The 19,825-nt window shown below is 37.0% G+C and overlaps 1 protein-coding gene across 1 annotated transcript in view; it reads right to left on the bottom strand.

Moving 5' to 3' along the window:
• Positions 1-139: 139 nt before the first annotated feature.
• Positions 140-19,825, bottom strand: part of LOC134474908 (zinc finger protein 124-like) — a 36,191-nt gene continuing 16,505 nt past the window's right edge. The window contains exon 5 of the mRNA XM_063243950.1: positions 140-1,438. Within this exon, the coding sequence (XP_063100020.1) occupies positions 1,380-1,438 (59 nt within the window). The 3' untranslated portion in view covers positions 140-1,379. The remainder of the gene's footprint in view (positions 1,439-19,825) is intronic.

Genomic DNA, 19,825 nt, shown 5'->3' with positions numbered 1-19,825 from the left:
CCTGCTGTGCAGGCCTGTGTCTCTTCACTGCTGGGTGGAGAGAGAGCCAGGACACAAGCTCTCTTCCATCTCAGGAAAGATCATGGACTTGGCCTAGGACATGGTCTTCTTTCAGCATTTTCAGTGGCTGTCATTTATAATTAACTCAGCAGCTGTGCTGTGGTACATTCATGGTTTCTAACTGTCCACACCTTAACTGATTAAGAAGAGAATATGGTGTTTATCAATCTCATTTTTTATAATGACCCTTAGAAGTGGAGTTTCCAGGTTAAATGTATATAAGATGAATTGGAGGGTCGCAGATATTTCACCTGAAGCCTCAGCATACAGTTAGAGCCTGGTAGAGGAAGACTGAGTCTGCTCAGATCTCTGTGGAGATCTGAAGTCAGAGAGATAGTTCAGCAGAGGAGCAGGACACCATGGCACCTAGCAGGAACCAGGGCCCCAAAAGGCCTAGTCCAGGCTGCCTCATCCATCAGTGAGTTCTAAGGAAAGTGTCACACACTGCACACTGGACAGGAGAGAGCTGGAATGGTTCCTGAGCTCCTCCTTACATCCCTGAGGCCCCCTGTCTCACTCAGAGGAGCTCTGTATGAGAAGGTCAGTCTGTTACAGAGCTCAAATTGACTGAATGTTTTCCACCCAGGTGCAGATCTGAACTGCAACATATGGACTCACCATATCTATGGAGGAGGACAGATGTTTACAGGGAGCAGGTCAGGAGATGGGGACACTGCAGGCAGGTCAGGGTACAAAGTCTTAAATAAGAGACCAGGCCCTCACCAGCCCCAGTTTCCTCCAGCAGTAAACAAACCCTGCAAGAGTGTGCATTAAAAACTGAGTAACTGAAAGAAGTTACTCACAAAATTATATATTATGGAGATAGTTTGAAGATACAAAAGTAAATGGTAGCATCCGTAAATAAAATGTGACATGAACCTTAAAGGATATGTGGTGAGCATTGATGTCCCCAAACCACATGCATCAGAAGGAAATAGTCTGATTAACAGAGCAATAAGGAGCACAGGCAATGGGTAAACATCACAGCTGCTTAATAACAACAACAAAGCTGGGATACAATAAGTGCACTGGTGAATTTTATGCAGTATACAATAAAGAATAAATACTGATTGTTTTTCAATTCTTCAATCAAGTTGAAGGAAAAACCACCATCAACTTCTTTTAAGTAACAAAATAATCCTGAGAATGAAGCCAGACAATAATGTGTTAAAAATAATATAAATGAAAACACTCTGTTGGCTAATATTCCTAAGGAACACACACAAAATTATTCAGGTAAATGTTTGACACATAATCTCACCAGCATGTTCAAAATTAAACAACATAATCAACACTGGGCTCGGGGCTGGGGATTTAGCTCAGCGGCATAAGCACCTGCCTTGCAAGCAGGCAGTCGTGAGTTCGATCCCTGGTACCGCTAAAAAGGAAAAAGACAAAAAAAAAAAAATCAACACTGGGCTCAATCTCAGTGGTGCAAGAATGTTCCCTATCACACAAACTATTAAGTGTCACTTACCACATTCACAGCATAAGGCACAGCTAACCCCTGAAGAGATTTGGAAAAACAGCTTTGAGAACCTCAAAAGGTCACCGTTTTTTCATGATAAAAATCATTCATAGACTGTAAGTAGGAGGAATGGACCTCAGCACAGCATGACAAACTCCACCCTTGTCATGGTGCTCAGGGGCTGACAAGCTGCAAGCTTAGCTTCTAGGGTCAGGAAGGAGACAAGGCTTGCAACTCTTTTCAACATACAGTACTCGAAGCCCTGGCCATAGAATTTAATCCAGAAAGAGAAAGCAAAGCCTTCCAAAGCAGAAAGGAAGAATTAATTGTTGTTGCAGCTCTCCTGAGGGTGCAGCATTGTATATAAGAAATTTAAACTCCGTTGACAACCTTATAGAACAAATTCACAAATCACTTAAATTGCAGGATACTTGAGCAACATGCCCTAATCAATTCATTACTACATACTACAAACAAATTGTAGCCTCAAATACAAAGAACACAATTCATTTCACAAATAATCAAAAATAACTAATGATTAGGGAAATTGAAGCAAACTCACATCTTCTTGGAATGCAATAAGTAGAAGAGCACTAACAGAAGAAAAGCCATACTGTGATGAGGGATGGGGAGAATTCATATTATAATGTACATGCTACCCAGAGCAACCAGGTGTTTCAGCGCCATTCCTGTCAAAGTATCAGTGACATTTTCCTAGAAACATTAAAAAAAATATGAAAATTCACAAGGAAGTACAAAGAGTCATCCTATAGCCATAGAAAGAACATTAAAAGTAGAGGCATCAAAATACTAGTTTCCAGGTACCATAAAGTAACAGTAGTCAAAAGGGTTTTACACTGGAAGAAAAGGACCACAGACTAAAACAGCTTGCCCAGATGAACACCAAGTGACAAAATCACTAGGAATTTTATTTTGTTTCTTCTTTCCTTTCTTTTCTTCCCTATTTTTTCATTTTCTTTTTATAGTCAGGGTCTCCCTGTGTCATTGTAGTCTGAGCTGAACTCAGAATATGTTGCAGGCTTGTCTGGAACTCCCAGGAACCCTGCTGCCTCAGCCACTTGAGTACAGGCATTACAGGCATTTTCACCATTCCTTGCTCAGCCAATAAGTTTTTTGTTTTTAAAGAGAAAAACAAAACTAAATGAAGCAAGACAGTAAAAGGCTAGAAGCAACACAGAATTTCAAAAGAGAAAACATACAGCAAGAATTCACCAGTTAATAGATCACACATTGTCAACTTACAAACAGCTGTCCAGATTACCAAATTAAACCATACAAAGTGGAGATTAATACAGTGAGATTGCAGTCAGTTCTGTTCAATCATCCAAGAAAGCTTCAGCAATATGGTTCTCTTTCCTACACATTTAAATAAACTTGCAGGTATATCCTTGAGATCACTTTCCTTCCTCTTTTTTACACTAACAATTGTGCATTTTAGTTTCCATTACTTCCACAGGTTTTTTTTAAATTTTTTTCTTTGAAGATGAAAAGAAAAAGTTTGAAAAAAAAGGCCAAAAAAACAAAAAACAATGCAAGACGGACCAAAGAAAAACCCAATGTGACAAAGCAAAACAGAGTCATTTAGATCAGGAGGATTGACATAGCATAAAATTAAAAAAAAATTAAAAATAAAAAAAAATAAAGGGGGGGTTTACTAGGTGATCAACAATGGTTATCATTATTCCTCTTGTTATCCTAAAAAGAGTAGCCTATATCAGCTAGTACAAAAGAATTGAACAAAACTGTACATAAGACCAATAAAACCACATTAGAGAGCTTACAGGATTCCAAAGAAGATAATAGTTAAATAATAACGGGCATCATAGAATATCTGGTTGCCTTCCAAATGGTTGCCTATACCCTCAAACTTGATACTATTAAGCAAAACAGAATATAATAAAATCAGTCAGAACTAGATATGGAGAACACTACAGGGGTTCAAATCAGGTTAATAGGGAAACAAACAATAAATTAGTATAATCTATCACACTATTTTTAATTTAATTTTCCCTTAGTTAAAAGATACTAAGAAATAAATTAATTAAAAAAAAAGGAAAGAAAAAGGGGGCAGACTGAGATTAAAAAAAAAAAAAAGAACATATCAATATAACAACACCGGTCAGAATCGAAAAATTTAACCATCATTGTGTTTCAAACCCAGATAGCTTGACATTAATAGTAACTCTTTCCTTGAAATATTTGAGTCTAACTTCGTATACTATAGCAGCAAATTTATCAAGACAGTGTGAGACCGTTCAAGAGAATGAAATTGTTGCAGGGAATTTAGAACCAGCTAGCAAAAACAAAACATCAATTTCTATATTATCTCTTTGTCTATAAAAAACTTGCTTATACTATCGCATACATTAAGATATAATAAGGTACCACATGTTAGAACCAATGGAAACAAATGAACAAAAACTTGATGGGGCTTCAAAACAGGATGATATTAAATCAGCGCTAGCTATTATGCTCTTATTCTCTTCAAAATAGTCATTTGTAGTATCACAGACAATAAAATAAAAACACCCAAATTAAAACCATTCCAAGTAATGAGTGAAAACTTTGTATGGCTTCAAACCAGTGTGACTGGGAATCATGATTACCACGTACTTTCATGTATTTTTATCGTTTCTTACACTAGGGAAACTATTCGGTATTTATACAGGTGAGTTTGATTTATCTCACTTATAAGTATTGTCTCAAGCTGCGTCCATTTATTTATAAATGTCTTAATGTGATCATTCTTTATAGCTGAGTAGTACTCCATTGTACAAAAATACCACAACTTTTTTATCCATTCCTCAGTTGATGGACACTTAGGTTGTTTCCAAGATCTTGCGATTATAAATTGTGCTGCTATAAACATGGGTGCACATATATCACTGTGGTATGATGCATTCAGTTCTTCTGGGAATATGCCTAGGAGTGGAATAGCTGGGTCAAATGGTGCTTCCAGTCCCAGCGTTCTGAGAAATCTCCAGACTGACCTCCACAATGGTTGCACCAGTCTACACTCCCACCAACAGTGCAGGAGTGTTCCTTTTTCCCCACAGCCTCTCCAGCATTTGTTATTGGTGGTTTTCTTATCTTGGCCATTCTTTCAGGAGTGAGATGGAATCTCAGTGTGGTTTAATTTGCATTTCTCTAATGACTAGTGATGCTGAACATTTTTTCATATATTTATTTGCCATTTGTATTTCTTCATCTGAAAATTGTTTATTCATCTCCGATGCCCATTTTTGGATGGGGTCTTTGAATTTTGGGGGTCTGATTTTTTTTAATTCTTTGTATGTTTTAGATAGAAGTCCTTAGAGTTAGGGTTAGGGTTAGGGTTAGGTTTTTTGTTTTTTTGTTTTTTTGGTTTTTTTTTTTTTTTTTTTTTGTAGTTCTGTATTACATGTACCCTTACACCGCTTTGTTTTGTGTTTTTCTCTTTTTCCTTTTAAATAAAATTTTTAAAAAAGAGACCATTAACATTAATGATTTTAAGTGTTATATATTGGTTTATTAGTGACATGTTATATTTGTGCTGTTGCATCTTTATCCTTCTGTTCTATTTAATTGTCTACTTTGTTAAGTGTTTTTTTCTTAAGTGTGTCTAGACTGTCTTTCAGTATTATTTGCAGGATTGACTTGGTGATCATGAATTTCTTCAGCTGTTGTTTGTCATGGAAGTATCTTATTTCTCCATCAATTTTGAAGGACAGTTTTGCAGGGTACATCAGTCTAGGTTGGAAATCATTTTCCTTTAGGGTCTGAAATACTTCATTCCATGCTCTTCTTGCCTTTATTGTTTGTGTTTAGAGGTCTGCTGTGATTCTGATAGGTTTTCCTTTATAGGTGATCTGTCTTTTATCTCTGACAGCTTTTAATATTCTATTCTTTTATTCAATTTCTGGGATGGTGATTATTATATATCTGCGTGTAGTTTTATTTTGGTTATGGCTATTTGGAGTTCTATATGCCTCATTGATCCTGATATCAGTTTCCAATTTCATGTTTGGGAAGTTTTCAGCAATTAATTCTCTAAATATCCTCTTGACATCCTTTGTATTGTCTCTTTCTTTTTCATTTATCCCCATCAACCTGATGTTGTTTTTCTTTGCGTCATCTTGCAGGTGTTGTATTGTTATTTTTTGATTTCTTGTTATTTTTAAAAGATCTTTCCTTTCCTGTTCACTGGCTGCAATCTTGTATTCGAGGACTGAAATTCTATCTTCACATTCATTCAGGCGGTTTTTACAACTTTCAATGTTGCTTTTGATTTCCTGTATATCTCTTTGCATCTGTTTTATATATTCTGTTTTTTCTTATATTGTTTATCCAGAGATTCTATCCTTTTGTTTAGTTCATCCAATTTTTTAGCTGTGACTTCTTTAGATATGTTCAGCATCTCCTTCATTTCTTTTATTATTTCATCTTTTACCTGATATATTATTTCTAGTTTGAATTCTTTCAAGGCTTCCCAGAGCTGCTTCTTTATTTCTATTACTATTTTTTCAGGTATTTCAGGTATATGGCATGTATTTTCTTCTATGTACATGGCTCCTAGGCTTTCTTGGGGGGATGGGTTGGTGTTTGAGATTGCATTTTGGTCTTTCGTTTTGTGATTTCCCTACATTACTGTGTTTCAAGTGTTGTTTCAGAGTTTCCCCTGATTGTGTTGTAAATTGACTCTTATGTCCTGGGCTCTTGGGACTCCTCTTTGAGTAGCTCCCTCCTTGGCAGCAGATCCCCTGGATTAAAAGAGGCTTGCCACGCTCCTCTCAGGTAGACCTAAAGCTTCCTCAATTTGCACAGTTTCAGGGCCAGACCGGAGTCACCTCCGCTCAGCTGGATGCACACCTTCTGGTCCCCAGAGGTGGTAGTATGGGCTCTGGGCGGGAGTGGCGGCAGCAGGTCTGGCCTCCCCTCAGCTGGATGTGCTCCTTCCAGCCCCCAGCGGTGGTAGTATGGGCCCCAGGTGGGAGAGGTGGCAGCAGGGCCGGCCTCCCCTTGGCCGGACGCTCACTTTCTGGTCCCCAGCAGAGGTAGTTGGGCCCTGTGTGGGCGAGGCGGCAGCAGGGCCCACCTCCGCTCCACTGGATGTGCACCTTCCAGTCCCCAGTGGTCATAGTATGGGCCCCGGGTGAGAAAGGCAGCAGCAGGGCAGCCAATAAGTTTTTAACAACACTATGATGAGACTGGGTCTGCTGGTGTGGCTTGTAATCCTAGCAGTCTGGAAGGCAGAGTCAGGAGCATCACAAATTCAAGGTGAGCCTCAGCAATTTATTTATTAAGGACCTGGCTCAAAACAAGAAAAGTGTTAAAAGGTGAAGACAAAGAAGCCAATGCAAAGCTCTGTATTTTAGAAATTGAACAACAATAACAACAACAACAAAAACAAAAAACTTTGCAACAGACACCAGGAGGGTAAATAAATTTTTACACTGGCCTGGCCTTCTGAAGGGGAGTGTGCCCCATGTAACTTTAACCTTCCCACCTTTCTTGTGATTTGACTTCAAACAATCATCAAATTCCATGAGGGATCAAAGAAAAAGAGAATGTGCTTCAAAGACACAAAGCCTCAATCTTAGTGCAGAAGGCATTTGGAGTGATCTTCTGAAGTGCCTGCTGACCACAATTAGAAAAGCAGAGAATTTACTAGGAGTGTTAATGGGATTTTCAGTCCTACTGACTGTGAAAGAAGCTGCAGGGTAGCAAGGTGGCTTAACTAGATTGATTATTTCTACAAAGTGTCTGAAGACCAAAGCCAAACATTTTCTTGCGTGAATACACAACATTGCTACCAATTGCCAACTCAGGATAATATACACCTGTAATCCCAGCACACTGGGAGGGGGAGGAATGATGAGGAAAGGTTTAAGCCTAGCCTGGGACATTTAGAAAATTAGTGAGACCATGTCTTAAAATTTGTACCAAACCAAAGCTTTTACAAATGTATGAAAATATTGATCTTTAAGAAATCTCAGAAGTCACTGAACAAGGTACATTAATCACTATTAATCTATACTTATTTTATCTTTTTATAGACTTAAAAAGTGTATCTTTATATGATTCTTATTATGATTTCAAAATAAAAATAGTAATCCCTTGCTCAAATTCTGATACTAAATATAAAGTTAGGACAGAAACAAAAACCAGAATGATCAAAATCTCTTCATACTGAACTACCCAAATCCTAAGAGGATATATTCAGCAGCATATCTGCAGTCATCTAAATAAAAAGCCTTAAAAAATTGAAAGAGTACAAACACCAGGAAGCACATCAATGTCTCCATGATGGTAAACCTTATTCTAGGTGTGCTGACTAAAGTACACATTAAAGAGAACCTCACAAATATTTCTCACTAGAAAGTCTATTTTTGACTTTTCATTTTTATCATTTTTTTGCTCTCTTTCTTCTTTCTTTTTTTCTTCAGACAGGATTTTGCTATGCAGTTCAGTCTGGCCTTGATCTTTCCTTGAGGCCCAGGATGACTTAAAACTCACCACAAACTTTCTGCCTCAGCCTTCGGAGTCCTGGAATGACAGGTGTGCAACAACATCCTTGATTGTGTTTTCCTCTTTAAATTTTCTCTAAAACAGAACTCGTCAAAGTTTTTGATTTTCTCAAAGTTCATTAAGTTGGTTATACAAAACCAAATCAGAAAGTACTGAAAACACCCTGCAGGGTTTCAAAATCCTCATCAACATATAACATAATATAACATAACAGAGCATAATATAGTATAGCATAATAACACAAAACAAAATAAAAAAGGAACCACATAACTCTGCTTTAAACATCTGCTTCCAAAGATACAGCAAGAATTTCTAAGTTATCCTTACACCAGCAATATGATGCATTTTCTTTGAAATAAATATCAGTATCCATTTAAATGCTTGTATAAGAATGAGTGTGGCAGCTTCCTTTTGAAGTCCGACCCAAAAACATAAAAAATGGCCATCACAAGATGGGTGACAGGTGCATGTGCTTGGTTCAGCCACATACCAGTGGGTGGTGGCAACACAGAGAGAGCCCAGCATGGAAACACTGCTTCAAGGAGACCAACCAAACAGTATTACAACTGGAAAGGCTCAGCACCATCACCTCTAGGAAAGGGAAACTACCCATCAGGGACACAAAGCCTATTGTCTGATTGGGATGGGAGGAAAGGAAGTGACAGCAGCAGCTAGGAGACAAGTTCCCCAGGTGTGAGGCACATGTGTCCTTCATCAGTATGGGGTGATGATGTCACCTACCCTTGTACTCACCACCTGCTGTCCCCCCTCCCTGGAGGTCAGAGTTTGGAGCACTACAGTGTATAGCTGAGTTGAACATCTAAGGATGAATAAATAATCATTCCTAAGCATGTGAGAGTAAAACTGGCTATGAATCCTCCTGCCCTGGATATATGGGGTTTATAACATGAGACCTTCACATTGTTTGGTAAAATTATTATGGGTATTCTGCTTCCTAATGGAACTGAAATGAAACTAACATAAGCCAAGAAAGGAAGTCATCCTAACATTTGACAAATCTTTAACAGAAGACAATGCGTCTTTCATCCTCCGAGACAATGGACCCTTTGGATGGACATTTGTATTTGGCACCCAGCCTGACACATCTGAAGCATCTACATGTTTGCTGCATTAAAATCTTCGAAGTGCAACAAAGTCTAAAAGTATACTCAGTTTTCTAGCATTTTAACTTGTTGTTTCTAAGGAGGACATAGATTTGTTCCACAACAAAAAGGTGATATCACAGAGGAAGGCCAAACTGTGGAGCCCAGTGCATGACCTCACTTCCTTGGCGATAGGTCCAAACAGACCTCTGAAGGCTCATGTCACCAGGCACCTTGGTCTGGTGACAATCGGTCTTTACAGACAGTTGGCTCAAGACAGTGAACAGGGAGCAGGTTATGCTGCTTTCCCAGGACACGGGACCCCAGCCTCAGGATACCACATAGGTAGACAATGTGGGAATGGCTGAAAAAATGGTTCACTCATCCCAGAGCCTTCAGGATGATTGCGGGCAAATGCCAAATGACAAGGGCATTAAAGGACAGGGCTCCCTGTCCCTAGCCTCCTGGCACCCAGAGGCAGGAGAGAGACCAGTACAGGTGTTACTAGACTCAGCCACAAGCCACTCGGAGTCACTCAGTCCAGCAGAGTAACATTAAGGCCTAACCACCACTGTGAATCCCCCTAACACAATTCCTGCCCTAAGTCAAGTGTGACTAGGTCTAACATGCCCTGAGGGCACATTCTCATGGGCAGGTGCAGGTCCAGGGGGGATGCAAGCCTGGGCCACTGTCAGGTTCCCACCCAAGATGGGCTGGCAGAGCAGAAGGGCAGCACCCCTGTTGAATCGACAGTCTCCAAATTCCTGTTCTGTCTTCCTGGCTAGAAATATGGGACAGAGCTGTCGGTCTTACAGAAATATAAGATTATCTGTATTCACAAAGAAAAACCTGTGTTGTCTCAGAGCCTCAGAGCCTCTGGCCTCCTGCCAGAAGCTGTTCTCTGCCTCAGCAGACTGGCATTTAGGACACCAGTCTAGAGGCAGTCACAAAGCTATGTGTTCCATGGCTTTGCAGCAGACTCTGGGACCCACAGCAGGTGCTGGCTCAGGCACAAAGTGTATGTACAGAAAGGACTATAAAGACTCTCAGATGACAGAGAGTATCTTCAGGTCAGTGCTACATGGTAATTAACTTTGAGAATTTGCATGAAACTCTAGCCAGGGTTATTGACCCTGTGATTATCCGTGGAAATTTTAAAAATCTTTTCTAAGGAAAGTAGAAAAAGAAACAGTTATGTACAGCTATGTTTCACTGCAGTACACTGACAGCTCTGAACCCAGCAGACAATGTCATGAGGCTGGTGATATGCACATCACCACCTCAATAAGCCCGAAGTTTCTATAAATGCTGGAGGTAAAATATGGAAATACTTTAACAACAAAAACAGTTGAAATAAAATATCCTGAATATGCACTAAATATACCAAATATAAACTAGGTGTGGTGGCTCTTGTGTGGAGTGCAGCACTTGAGACACTAAGGAAGGAGACTTGTTTGAGACCACTCTAGGTTATAATGTGACTCAAAGCCAGCCTAAACTTCATAGCAACATGCATCCTCAAAAAGATAAATACATCAAATCTAATGAACATAATAGTGTACTAGTGATGGCCTTGTGACATTAGCATCACTGTCATATTTATACTACCTGTAGTCTACTGGAAAAACTAAGTCACAGCTGAGACTAGACTAATATCACTCTGAACAGTGAATAATAGTATTGCTCAATTTTATATCATAATGCTACAGAATTAGCATTGGGTTTCTTAGTGTCACTTCTTCTTCAGAGTATCTGTTCATTACACTATGCATTATATTATTTGTTCCAATAAATAGGTTAGAAATTCTTCCGATGTGTGAATCTCTATGTGTATATCTATCCTTTCTGTGTTATGGGGGAAAACAGATCAAAATAAGACAACAAAACAAATTCCTAGAAAATCATGATATGAAAGAGATATATAAGAACACAATATTAGGTGATATACAGTACTTACTATGCTTTCTCTTGTTATTTTCAATAGAATTGTCCACATCATCAGGGACTTTATAATTAAGCATAACATTATATAGCTATTTTTATAAAAACACAACTTTGAAGACTTTGTAGGGTGTGAAAGCAGTTAATAATCAAACCTGATGTAGAACCCGTGGTTTCCTGCCAGGACCAGCGAGTCAGGCCAAGGCACGGAATCCCATCCCAGTCTGGAGGAACTCCCTTCATCACCTGGGGACCAGGTGGTTGCCCACTGGGACCAGTGAATTAGGACCAGCGAGTCAGAACCAGGGAGTCGGGCCAAGGCACAGAATCCTTTCCCAGTCTGGGGTAACTCTCTTCCTCACCTGGGGCCAAGCCTGCAGATTCCTGCCAGGACCAGCAAGTGGGGCCGAGGAACAGATTCCAATTCCAGTCTGGGGGAACTCCCTACCTTGCCAGCAAGTTCAGCCAAGTCATGGAATCCCATCCCAACCTGGGTGAACTCGCTTCCTCACTTGGAACAACACTTGAAACTTGAAAATACAGCAAAATGACAAAATGAAAGTCCAAAATGCAATTTCAAACATCCATCCCATCCCCAAAAAGCCTAGGAGCCATGTGCATAGAAGAAAACACATTCCACATAACTGAAATACCTGAAATAATAATAACTGAAATAAAGAAGCAACTTTGGGAAGCATTAAAGAAATTCAATCTAGAAATAATCTGGTAGGTAAAAAAATAAATGTTAAAAGAAATGAAGGATATTCTGAACATATCTAAAGAAGACACAGTTAAAAAATTGGAGGAACTAAACAAAAAGATAGACTCCCTGGATGAACTCTATAAGAAACAAACAGAATACATAAAGCAGATGCAAAGTGAGATACAGGAAATCAAAAACCCCATTGAAAGTTGTAAAAACTGCCTCAATGAATATGAAGATAGAATCTCAGACCTAGAAGACAAGATTGCAGCCAGTGAACAGGAAAGGAAAGATCATTTAAAAATAACAAGAAATCTGGAAATAACTATTCAACACCTGCAAGATAACGTAAAGCAGAACAACATAAGGTTTATAGGGATAAATGAAAAAGAAGGGGACAACATAAAGGGTGTCAAGAGGACATTTAGAGAATAGCTGAAAATTTCCCAAACACAAGACTGGAAACTGATATCAAGATCAATGAAGCATATAGAACTCCAAATAGCCATAACCAAAATAAAACTACACCCAGACATATAATAATGACCATCCCAGAAATTGAGCAAATGAATAGAATATTAAAAGCTGTCAGAGAGAAGAGACAGATCACCTATAAAGGAAAACCTATCAGAATCACAGCAGACTTCTCAGCACAAACAATAAAGTGAAGAAGAGCATGCAGCGAAGTATTTCAGATCCTAAAGGAAAATGATTTCCAACCTAGACTGATGTACCCTGCAAAACTGTCCTTCAAAATTGATGGAGAAATAAGATACTTATATGACAAAGAAAAGCTGAAAAACTTCATGATCACCAAGCCAACCCTGCAAAGAATACTGAAAGACAGCCTAGATACATTTAGGAAAAAACCACTAACCAAAACAGACAGTTAAAAAGAGCAGAAAGATAAAGATGCAACAGCAGAAAGATCACATGTCAACAATAAACCAATATATAACAGTTCTAACCATTAATGTAAATGGTTTCAATGGACCAATTAGAAGAAACCGACTGGCAGAATGGATTAAGAAACAAAATCCAGCCATATGCTGTCTACAAGAAACCCATCTAAACCCAAAAGGATATTCACAGATTGAAAGTCAAAGGATGGAAAACAATACTTCATGCAACAGGAACCAAAAAAAAAAAAAAAAAAAAAAAACAAAGAAAAACCCAGGGGGGTAGGTATTCTGTTTGCAGACAATGTGAACTTCAAGCCAATAATAATCAGAAGGGATAAAGAAGGTCACTACCTACAGATTAGGGGAAAACTCAAAGAGGAAGAGAAAACTATCTTAAATTTATATGCACCAAACTCCAGAGCACCCAGTTATATAAAAAAAGAACTAACAAAAATGAAAAATCAAATTAGCATTAACATGATTCTAACGGGACATTGACACCAATGGACAGATCAACCAGGCAGAAAATGACAAAGAAATAAAAGAACTGAATCGCACCTGTGAACAAATGGACTTAATACACATATACAGAGTATTCCACCCAACAACAACAGCATACACATTCTTCTCAGTATTACATGGGTCATTCTCTAAAATAGACCATATATTAATTCACAGAGCATATTTAAATAAATGCAAAAGGGTTGAAATCATCCCTTGCATGCTATCAGACCATACCACTATGAAATTAGAAATTAATGATAAAGATACTGCAAAAAATCCCACAAACACATGGAAACTGAATAACACTCTTGAGTAATCAGTGAGTCACAGAGGAAATTAAAGAAGAAATTACACAATACCTAAAAACAAATGGAAACACAAATACAATGTACCAGAACCTGTGTGATGCAATGAAAGCTGTCCTCTGAGGAAAATTTATTGCACGAGTTCCCACATTAGGAAAACAGAAGGAATACAAATAAATAAGCTGATGTTATACCTCAAACATCTAGAAAAAGAAGAGCAAGTCAAGCCCAAAGCCAAAAGAAGAGAAGAAATTATAAAAATCAGAGCAGAAATCAATGCAATAGAGACTAAAAAAATCAATGAATCAAAGACCTGGTTCTTTGAAAGAATAAATAAAATGGAAAAGCCCCTAGCCAACCTTATTTAAAAAATGGAAGAAAATGTTCAAGTCCATGCAACAAGGAATAAAAGATGTGAAATTACTACAGACCCTATTGAAATACAGAAGATCATCAACACCTATTTCAAAAACGTCTACTCTCAAAGGTTTTATAACACAGAAGAAATAGACAGCGATTCCTAAAGCATATGAAGTACCAAAGCTAGGTGACAAAGATGTAAAACTACTGAATAACCCAAATTCTATTAATGAAATTTGAAAACGTAAAAAAAATCGTTCCTACAAAGAAGAGCCCAGGCCCAGACGGATTCACTGAAGAATTCTACAAAAAATACAAAGACGACCTAATGCCAACACTCCTCAAACTCTTCATTGAAATGGAAAGGGAAGCAATCCTTCATAAATTGTTCCTAGAAGCAAATATTACTCTAGTACAAAAACCAGAGGAGGATCCAACTGAAAAAGAGAACTACAGACCAATCTCCCTAATGAACAAAGATGCAAAAATCCTCAATAAAATATTGGCAAATAGGATGCAGCAAATCAACAAGAAGACCATATACCATGACCAAGTGGGATTCATCCCAGGCATGCAGAGATTGTTTAATATATGTAAATCAATAAATGTAATACACCATATCAATAGAGCCAAAAGTTATGATCACATGATCATTACTATAAATACAGAAAAAGGTTTTGATACGGTCCAGCATTCATTTATGATAAGAACCTTGCAGAAAATTGGAATAGATGGTCCTTACCTCAATATAATTAAGGCTGGCAATGACAAAACAACAGCCAGTACCATCCTAAATGGTCAAAAACTGAAGGCCTTTATTTTAAAAACAGGCACAAGACAAAGATGTCCCTTATCACAGCTCCTATTTAATATACTACTGGAAATACTGGGCAGAGCAATTAGAAAACAGAGAGAAATAAAATGCGTAAAGACAGGAAAAGAAGAAGTTAAATTACCATTATTTGCAGATGACATGATACTTTATATAGAAGATCCCCAAAGCTCCATTGAAAGACTCCTAGATATAATAAACAAATTCAGTAATGTAGCTGGATACAGAATAAATACTCAAAAATCAATAGCATTCCTATACCCTAACCCTAAACCTAACCCTAACCCTAACCCTAAACTTTTATACAGATGCAATGCAATTCCGATAAAAATAGCATCAACATACCTCATAGAACTTGAGAAATCACCCCTAAAATTCATCTGCAGTGAGAAGAAACCTAGAATAGCAAAGACAGTTAGAGGCAGCAAAAGCAAGGCAGGAGGTACCACAATCCCTGACTTGAAGTTATAATACAAAGGAACTGTAGTAAAATCAACATGGTACTGGAACCAAAACAGAGCTGAAGATCAGTGGAATAGATGAGAAGATACAACCACCACTACAAACACACCCAACTACCTTATCTTTGATAAAGGGGCCAAACATGTTCACTGGAAGAATGACATTCTCATTAATAAATGGTGGTGAGAAACTGGCTGTCCATATGCCTAAAACTAAAATTAGACTCATGCCTATCACCATGTACTAAAATAAAATCTAAATGGATCAAAGATCTAAATATTAAAACAGAAACACTAAATCTATTGGAAGACAAATTGGGTAAAAACCTTGAAGACATAGGAGTAGGTAGAGAATTGATGAATAGGACTGAAACCCCATGGGAAATGCTTTCCAGAATCAATAATTGGGATCACCTCTTATTAAAAAGTTTCTGCACATCGAAATAAATCTCCAGTATAGTAAAAAGAAAACCAACAAACTGGGAAAAAATCTTAGTGAACTGCCCCTCAGACAGAGGACTTCTGTCTAAAACATATAAAGAATTTTTAAAAATGAGACTACCAAAATTCAAAGATACAATCCAAAAATGAGCATCTGAGATGAATAAACAATTTTGAGATGAAGAAATACCAATGAAAAATAAATACATGAAAAAATGTTCACCATCAATGGTCATTAGAGAAATACAAATTAAAACCACACTGAGATTTTGTCTCACTCCTGAAAGAATGACCAAGATCAAGAAAACCACCACCAACAAATGTTGGAGATGCTGTTGGGACAAAGGAACTCTCCTGCACTGCTGGTGGGAGTGTAGACTGGTACAACCATTGTGGAGTTCAGTCTGGAGATCTCTCAGAAAGCTGGGACTGGAAGCACATTTTGACCCAGCTATTCTATTTCTAGGCATATTCACAGAACTGAAACCATCATTCCACAGTGATATATTTGCACCCATATTTATAGCAGCACAGTTTGTAATAGCCAGATCTTGGAAACAACCTAAGTGTCCATCAACTGAGGAATGGATAAAAAATTTATGGTGTTTTTATACAATGGAGTACTACTCAGCTATAAAGAATGGTCACATTGACATATAAATAAATGGTCGCAGACTGAGACCATACTCATAAGTGAAATAAATCAAACTCATATGTAAAAATACCAAATATATTCCCTAGTATAAGAAATGATAATACATAGAAGTATGTGGTAATTGTGATACCCAATCATATTGGTTTGAATCCATATAATGTTTTCACTCATTAAGTGCAATGGTTTTACCCTGGGTTTTTCAATTTTAGTATCGGTGATAGTACAAATAGCTATTCTGAAGAAAATAACACATCATAAAAGCTAGTGCTGATTTAATATCATCTTCTTTGGAACTCCCATCAAGTTGTACATGTTTCCACTCGTTTTAACATGTTGTATCTTAATATATTTTACTGTGATAGTATAAATAAAATTTTTACAGGCAAAGAGATAATACAGAAATCATTGTTCATTTTCTGTTAACTGATTCTAAATACCCTGTAATTCTTTCATTCTCTTGAATGGCTTCACACTGTCTTGATGTGATTGATTCTATAGTATATGAAGTTATACTCAAATCAAGGAAAGAGGCACTATGGTGACTACTATTATGTTAGATTACCTGGTGGTGAAACAAAATGATGCTTTAATTGTTCAGTTCTGACCTGTGTTGTTCTATCACAATGTCTCTTTTATCTCAATCTCCACACTTTTTAAAAATAATTATTCTATTTTTTTTCAATTAAACGAAAACTAAATTAAAAAATAGTGGGATATATTATAGTAACTTTTTTTGTTTTCCTATTAACCTGATTTTAACCCCACTATTGCTCTCCCCATCTTATTCTGCCTGATTTTACTATATTCTATTTTGTTTTAATAGTATCAAGTTTGAGGGTATAGGCAACCACTTTGTAGGCAATAAGATTTACTATGTTGCCCATTATGGTTTGACTGTTATCTTCTTTTGAAATTCTGTAACGTCTCCAGTGTAGATTTTATTGGTCTTGTTCTGTACTGTTTTGATCAATTCTATTATACCTGATGATATAGGGAACTCTTTTTAAAAATAGCTGGAGGCACAGTGGTAACCATTGTTGATCACCTGATATTCTATTTTTGCATCAAGTACTATGCCCATCCTTATGTTCTAACCAACTCTGTTTTGTAAACTCACTTGAGGTTTTATTCCCTTCAAAAAAAGTAATAAGAACTATGGGAGTAAAAAAAACCCAAAAGTGTAATTGTTATTGTGAAGAGGAGAGGAAAGGAAAGTGGTCTAAGGGATATAAGTGCCTGTTTGAGTGTGTAGGAAGGAAAACCATATTACTGAGCTTTTGTTGGATCATTGAACAGAACTGTCTGCAGTCTCACTGGAGGAATGTTCACTTTATATGCTTTAATTTTATAATTTGGACAACTATTTCTAAGAAGACAATATGTAACCTGTTAACGAGTGATTTCTTACTGTATTTTTTTCTTTACATTCTGTATTATTTGTACCTTTTTACTGCTTTGTGTTTTTATGTGATTTTTTTTCTCCTTAAATAAAAAAAATAAACCTGGAATTTATATCTTTTATTTATTTATTTTGTGGAACTGGGGATCAAACTGATGACCTCACACTTGCCAGGCAGGGGCTTAAGCCACGGAGCTAAATCCCCAGCCCCCCAATATATATCTTTCACATCTTATCATCTTCAGAGTAGTTGCCTCTTCTCTTGGACTTGATACCAGCAAGCATACCAAATGTGAATAAAATCAGTCAAGGCCAAATAACATTCAAACAAACCAGCTTCAAATAAGATCAGTCATAGTAAGACAATGTAAGTAATACAGGGTTTCATTTTTAGTTAATAGGAAATTAAGGACAGTTACCATCATGGTATAACCTGCCATGATGTTATCTCTCTGTGCCCTCTATACCCTCAAATCTAATATGAGTAGACAGACCAGAAGAAAGTATAATCAAACTAAACAGAGCAACAGAACTACTGTAGCTTTTAAATCCTGATACACTTTTAACAATGTCCTCTGCCTTCTTTTTTAGGCAATTCCTCGCCTTTCTCCTTCTCAGGATACTATTATTCACTGTTCAGAGTGATATTAGTTTAGTCTCTTATGTTCAATTTCAGCATACATAAAAATAAAGACGTCTACTACGAAGAGAATGAGACACATTATGGTAATCATTATCAACTTCCCCAAAATCAGTCTTGAAGATCAAAAATGTCTGCATCATCCTGTAATTATTTGATTAGTTTTATAATGTTCAGTATATATTCAATGCATGTGAAGATGGGAACAACTATTTTGAAGAAAACTAGAGACAGTAAGATAGAAAATGAACATCTCAGTGGACTTGTTTTGAAACCTGTGTTTCCTTAACTTGTTTCCTTATGAACTGTTCTGTTTTGTCATGTTTAATCTTACTGTCTTTAAGATTAAAAAACAAGTTTGTAGAACAGATAAGCATATTAATAATTTTTTTGGATCACTGAGTGGAACTGTTTGCAGTGTAATTATTTGTATGCTTTAATTTTGTACCTTGAACAATTACTTCTAAGATGACAATATGTAACTAATCAACTAGTGATTTCTTAGTGTTTGTTTTTCAGAACTTCTGTATTATTTCTACACTTTTTGGTTTTTTTCTTTAAATAAAAATAATTCACCAAAAATATAAAAATTAAGGTTTAAAGACAAAATATTAAGTACATAGACACTGTCCATACTTGAAAGTGAAAAGCCCATTTCAGTTTACCATGTTTAATTACAAGATTCCATGTTGAAGCACAAAGACACTTTAAAAAATCTAAAGAGGTATAAGTGATTAACTGAAAACCATACAAAATATGTACTTGAGTAGAGCTCCACCTCAGATTTGTCATTTCTGGAAAATTTGTGAAGAAATATTGACATCAAACTTCTGTATTGATTATTTCTTCAGGTCTACTTGGAATTTTTAAAGTAAACTTAGATCTAAACTGTCTGAAGTGTGCTGCTTTTTCTATGTATTTAACAACAAACATGGATTGCTGTATTTCTCACACTGTTAATACACATAGGATCCAGTGAGCTCTTTCAGATATGTAACAATGATCATGTGAGCTGAGAGTATTCCCATAACACATAGGATTTATCTCTTGTGTGAGTTTCTTCACATATTTCACTTATAATCTGGCTGCTGAAAGTGTCTCCAGTTGCTTACGTAGCCAGTGGTTCTTCCCAGTGTGAATCCTTTCACGTGTTTTGCAATGACTGTATGTGGCAAAAGCTTTGCCACATTGATATATACATAGGGTTTCTCACCACAGTGGAGTCATTGATGTATTTTACAAAATCCATGTGTGGTGAAAGCTTTCCCACATTCTTCACATAAACAGGGTTTCTCAACACTGTAAATTTTTTCATGTATTGCACAATGAGTATTTCTGCTGAAACGTTTCCCACATTTCTTACATATATAAGTTTTCTGCCCAGGGTGAAGTTTTTCATGCATTATGCAATATGGACTTGTGCTCAAAAAATTCTCATGATGCTTATATGCACTGGTTCTATCTTGAGTGTGAACTTTCATGTTGCTTACAATGTCTTTGTTGGGTAAAAGCTTTCCCACATT

The sequence above is a fragment of the Cavia porcellus genome, unplaced genomic scaffold, assembly GCF_034190915.1.
Source record: "Cavia porcellus strain 051 isolate PalLab524CR breed Dunkin Hartley unplaced genomic scaffold, mCavPor4.1 scaffold_42, whole genome shotgun sequence".
In the NCBI taxonomy this organism is placed as follows: domain Eukaryota; kingdom Metazoa; phylum Chordata; class Mammalia; order Rodentia; family Caviidae; genus Cavia; species Cavia porcellus.
Note: the sequence above shows the minus strand (reverse complement) of the source record. Positions and strands in the feature narration are given on the sequence as shown.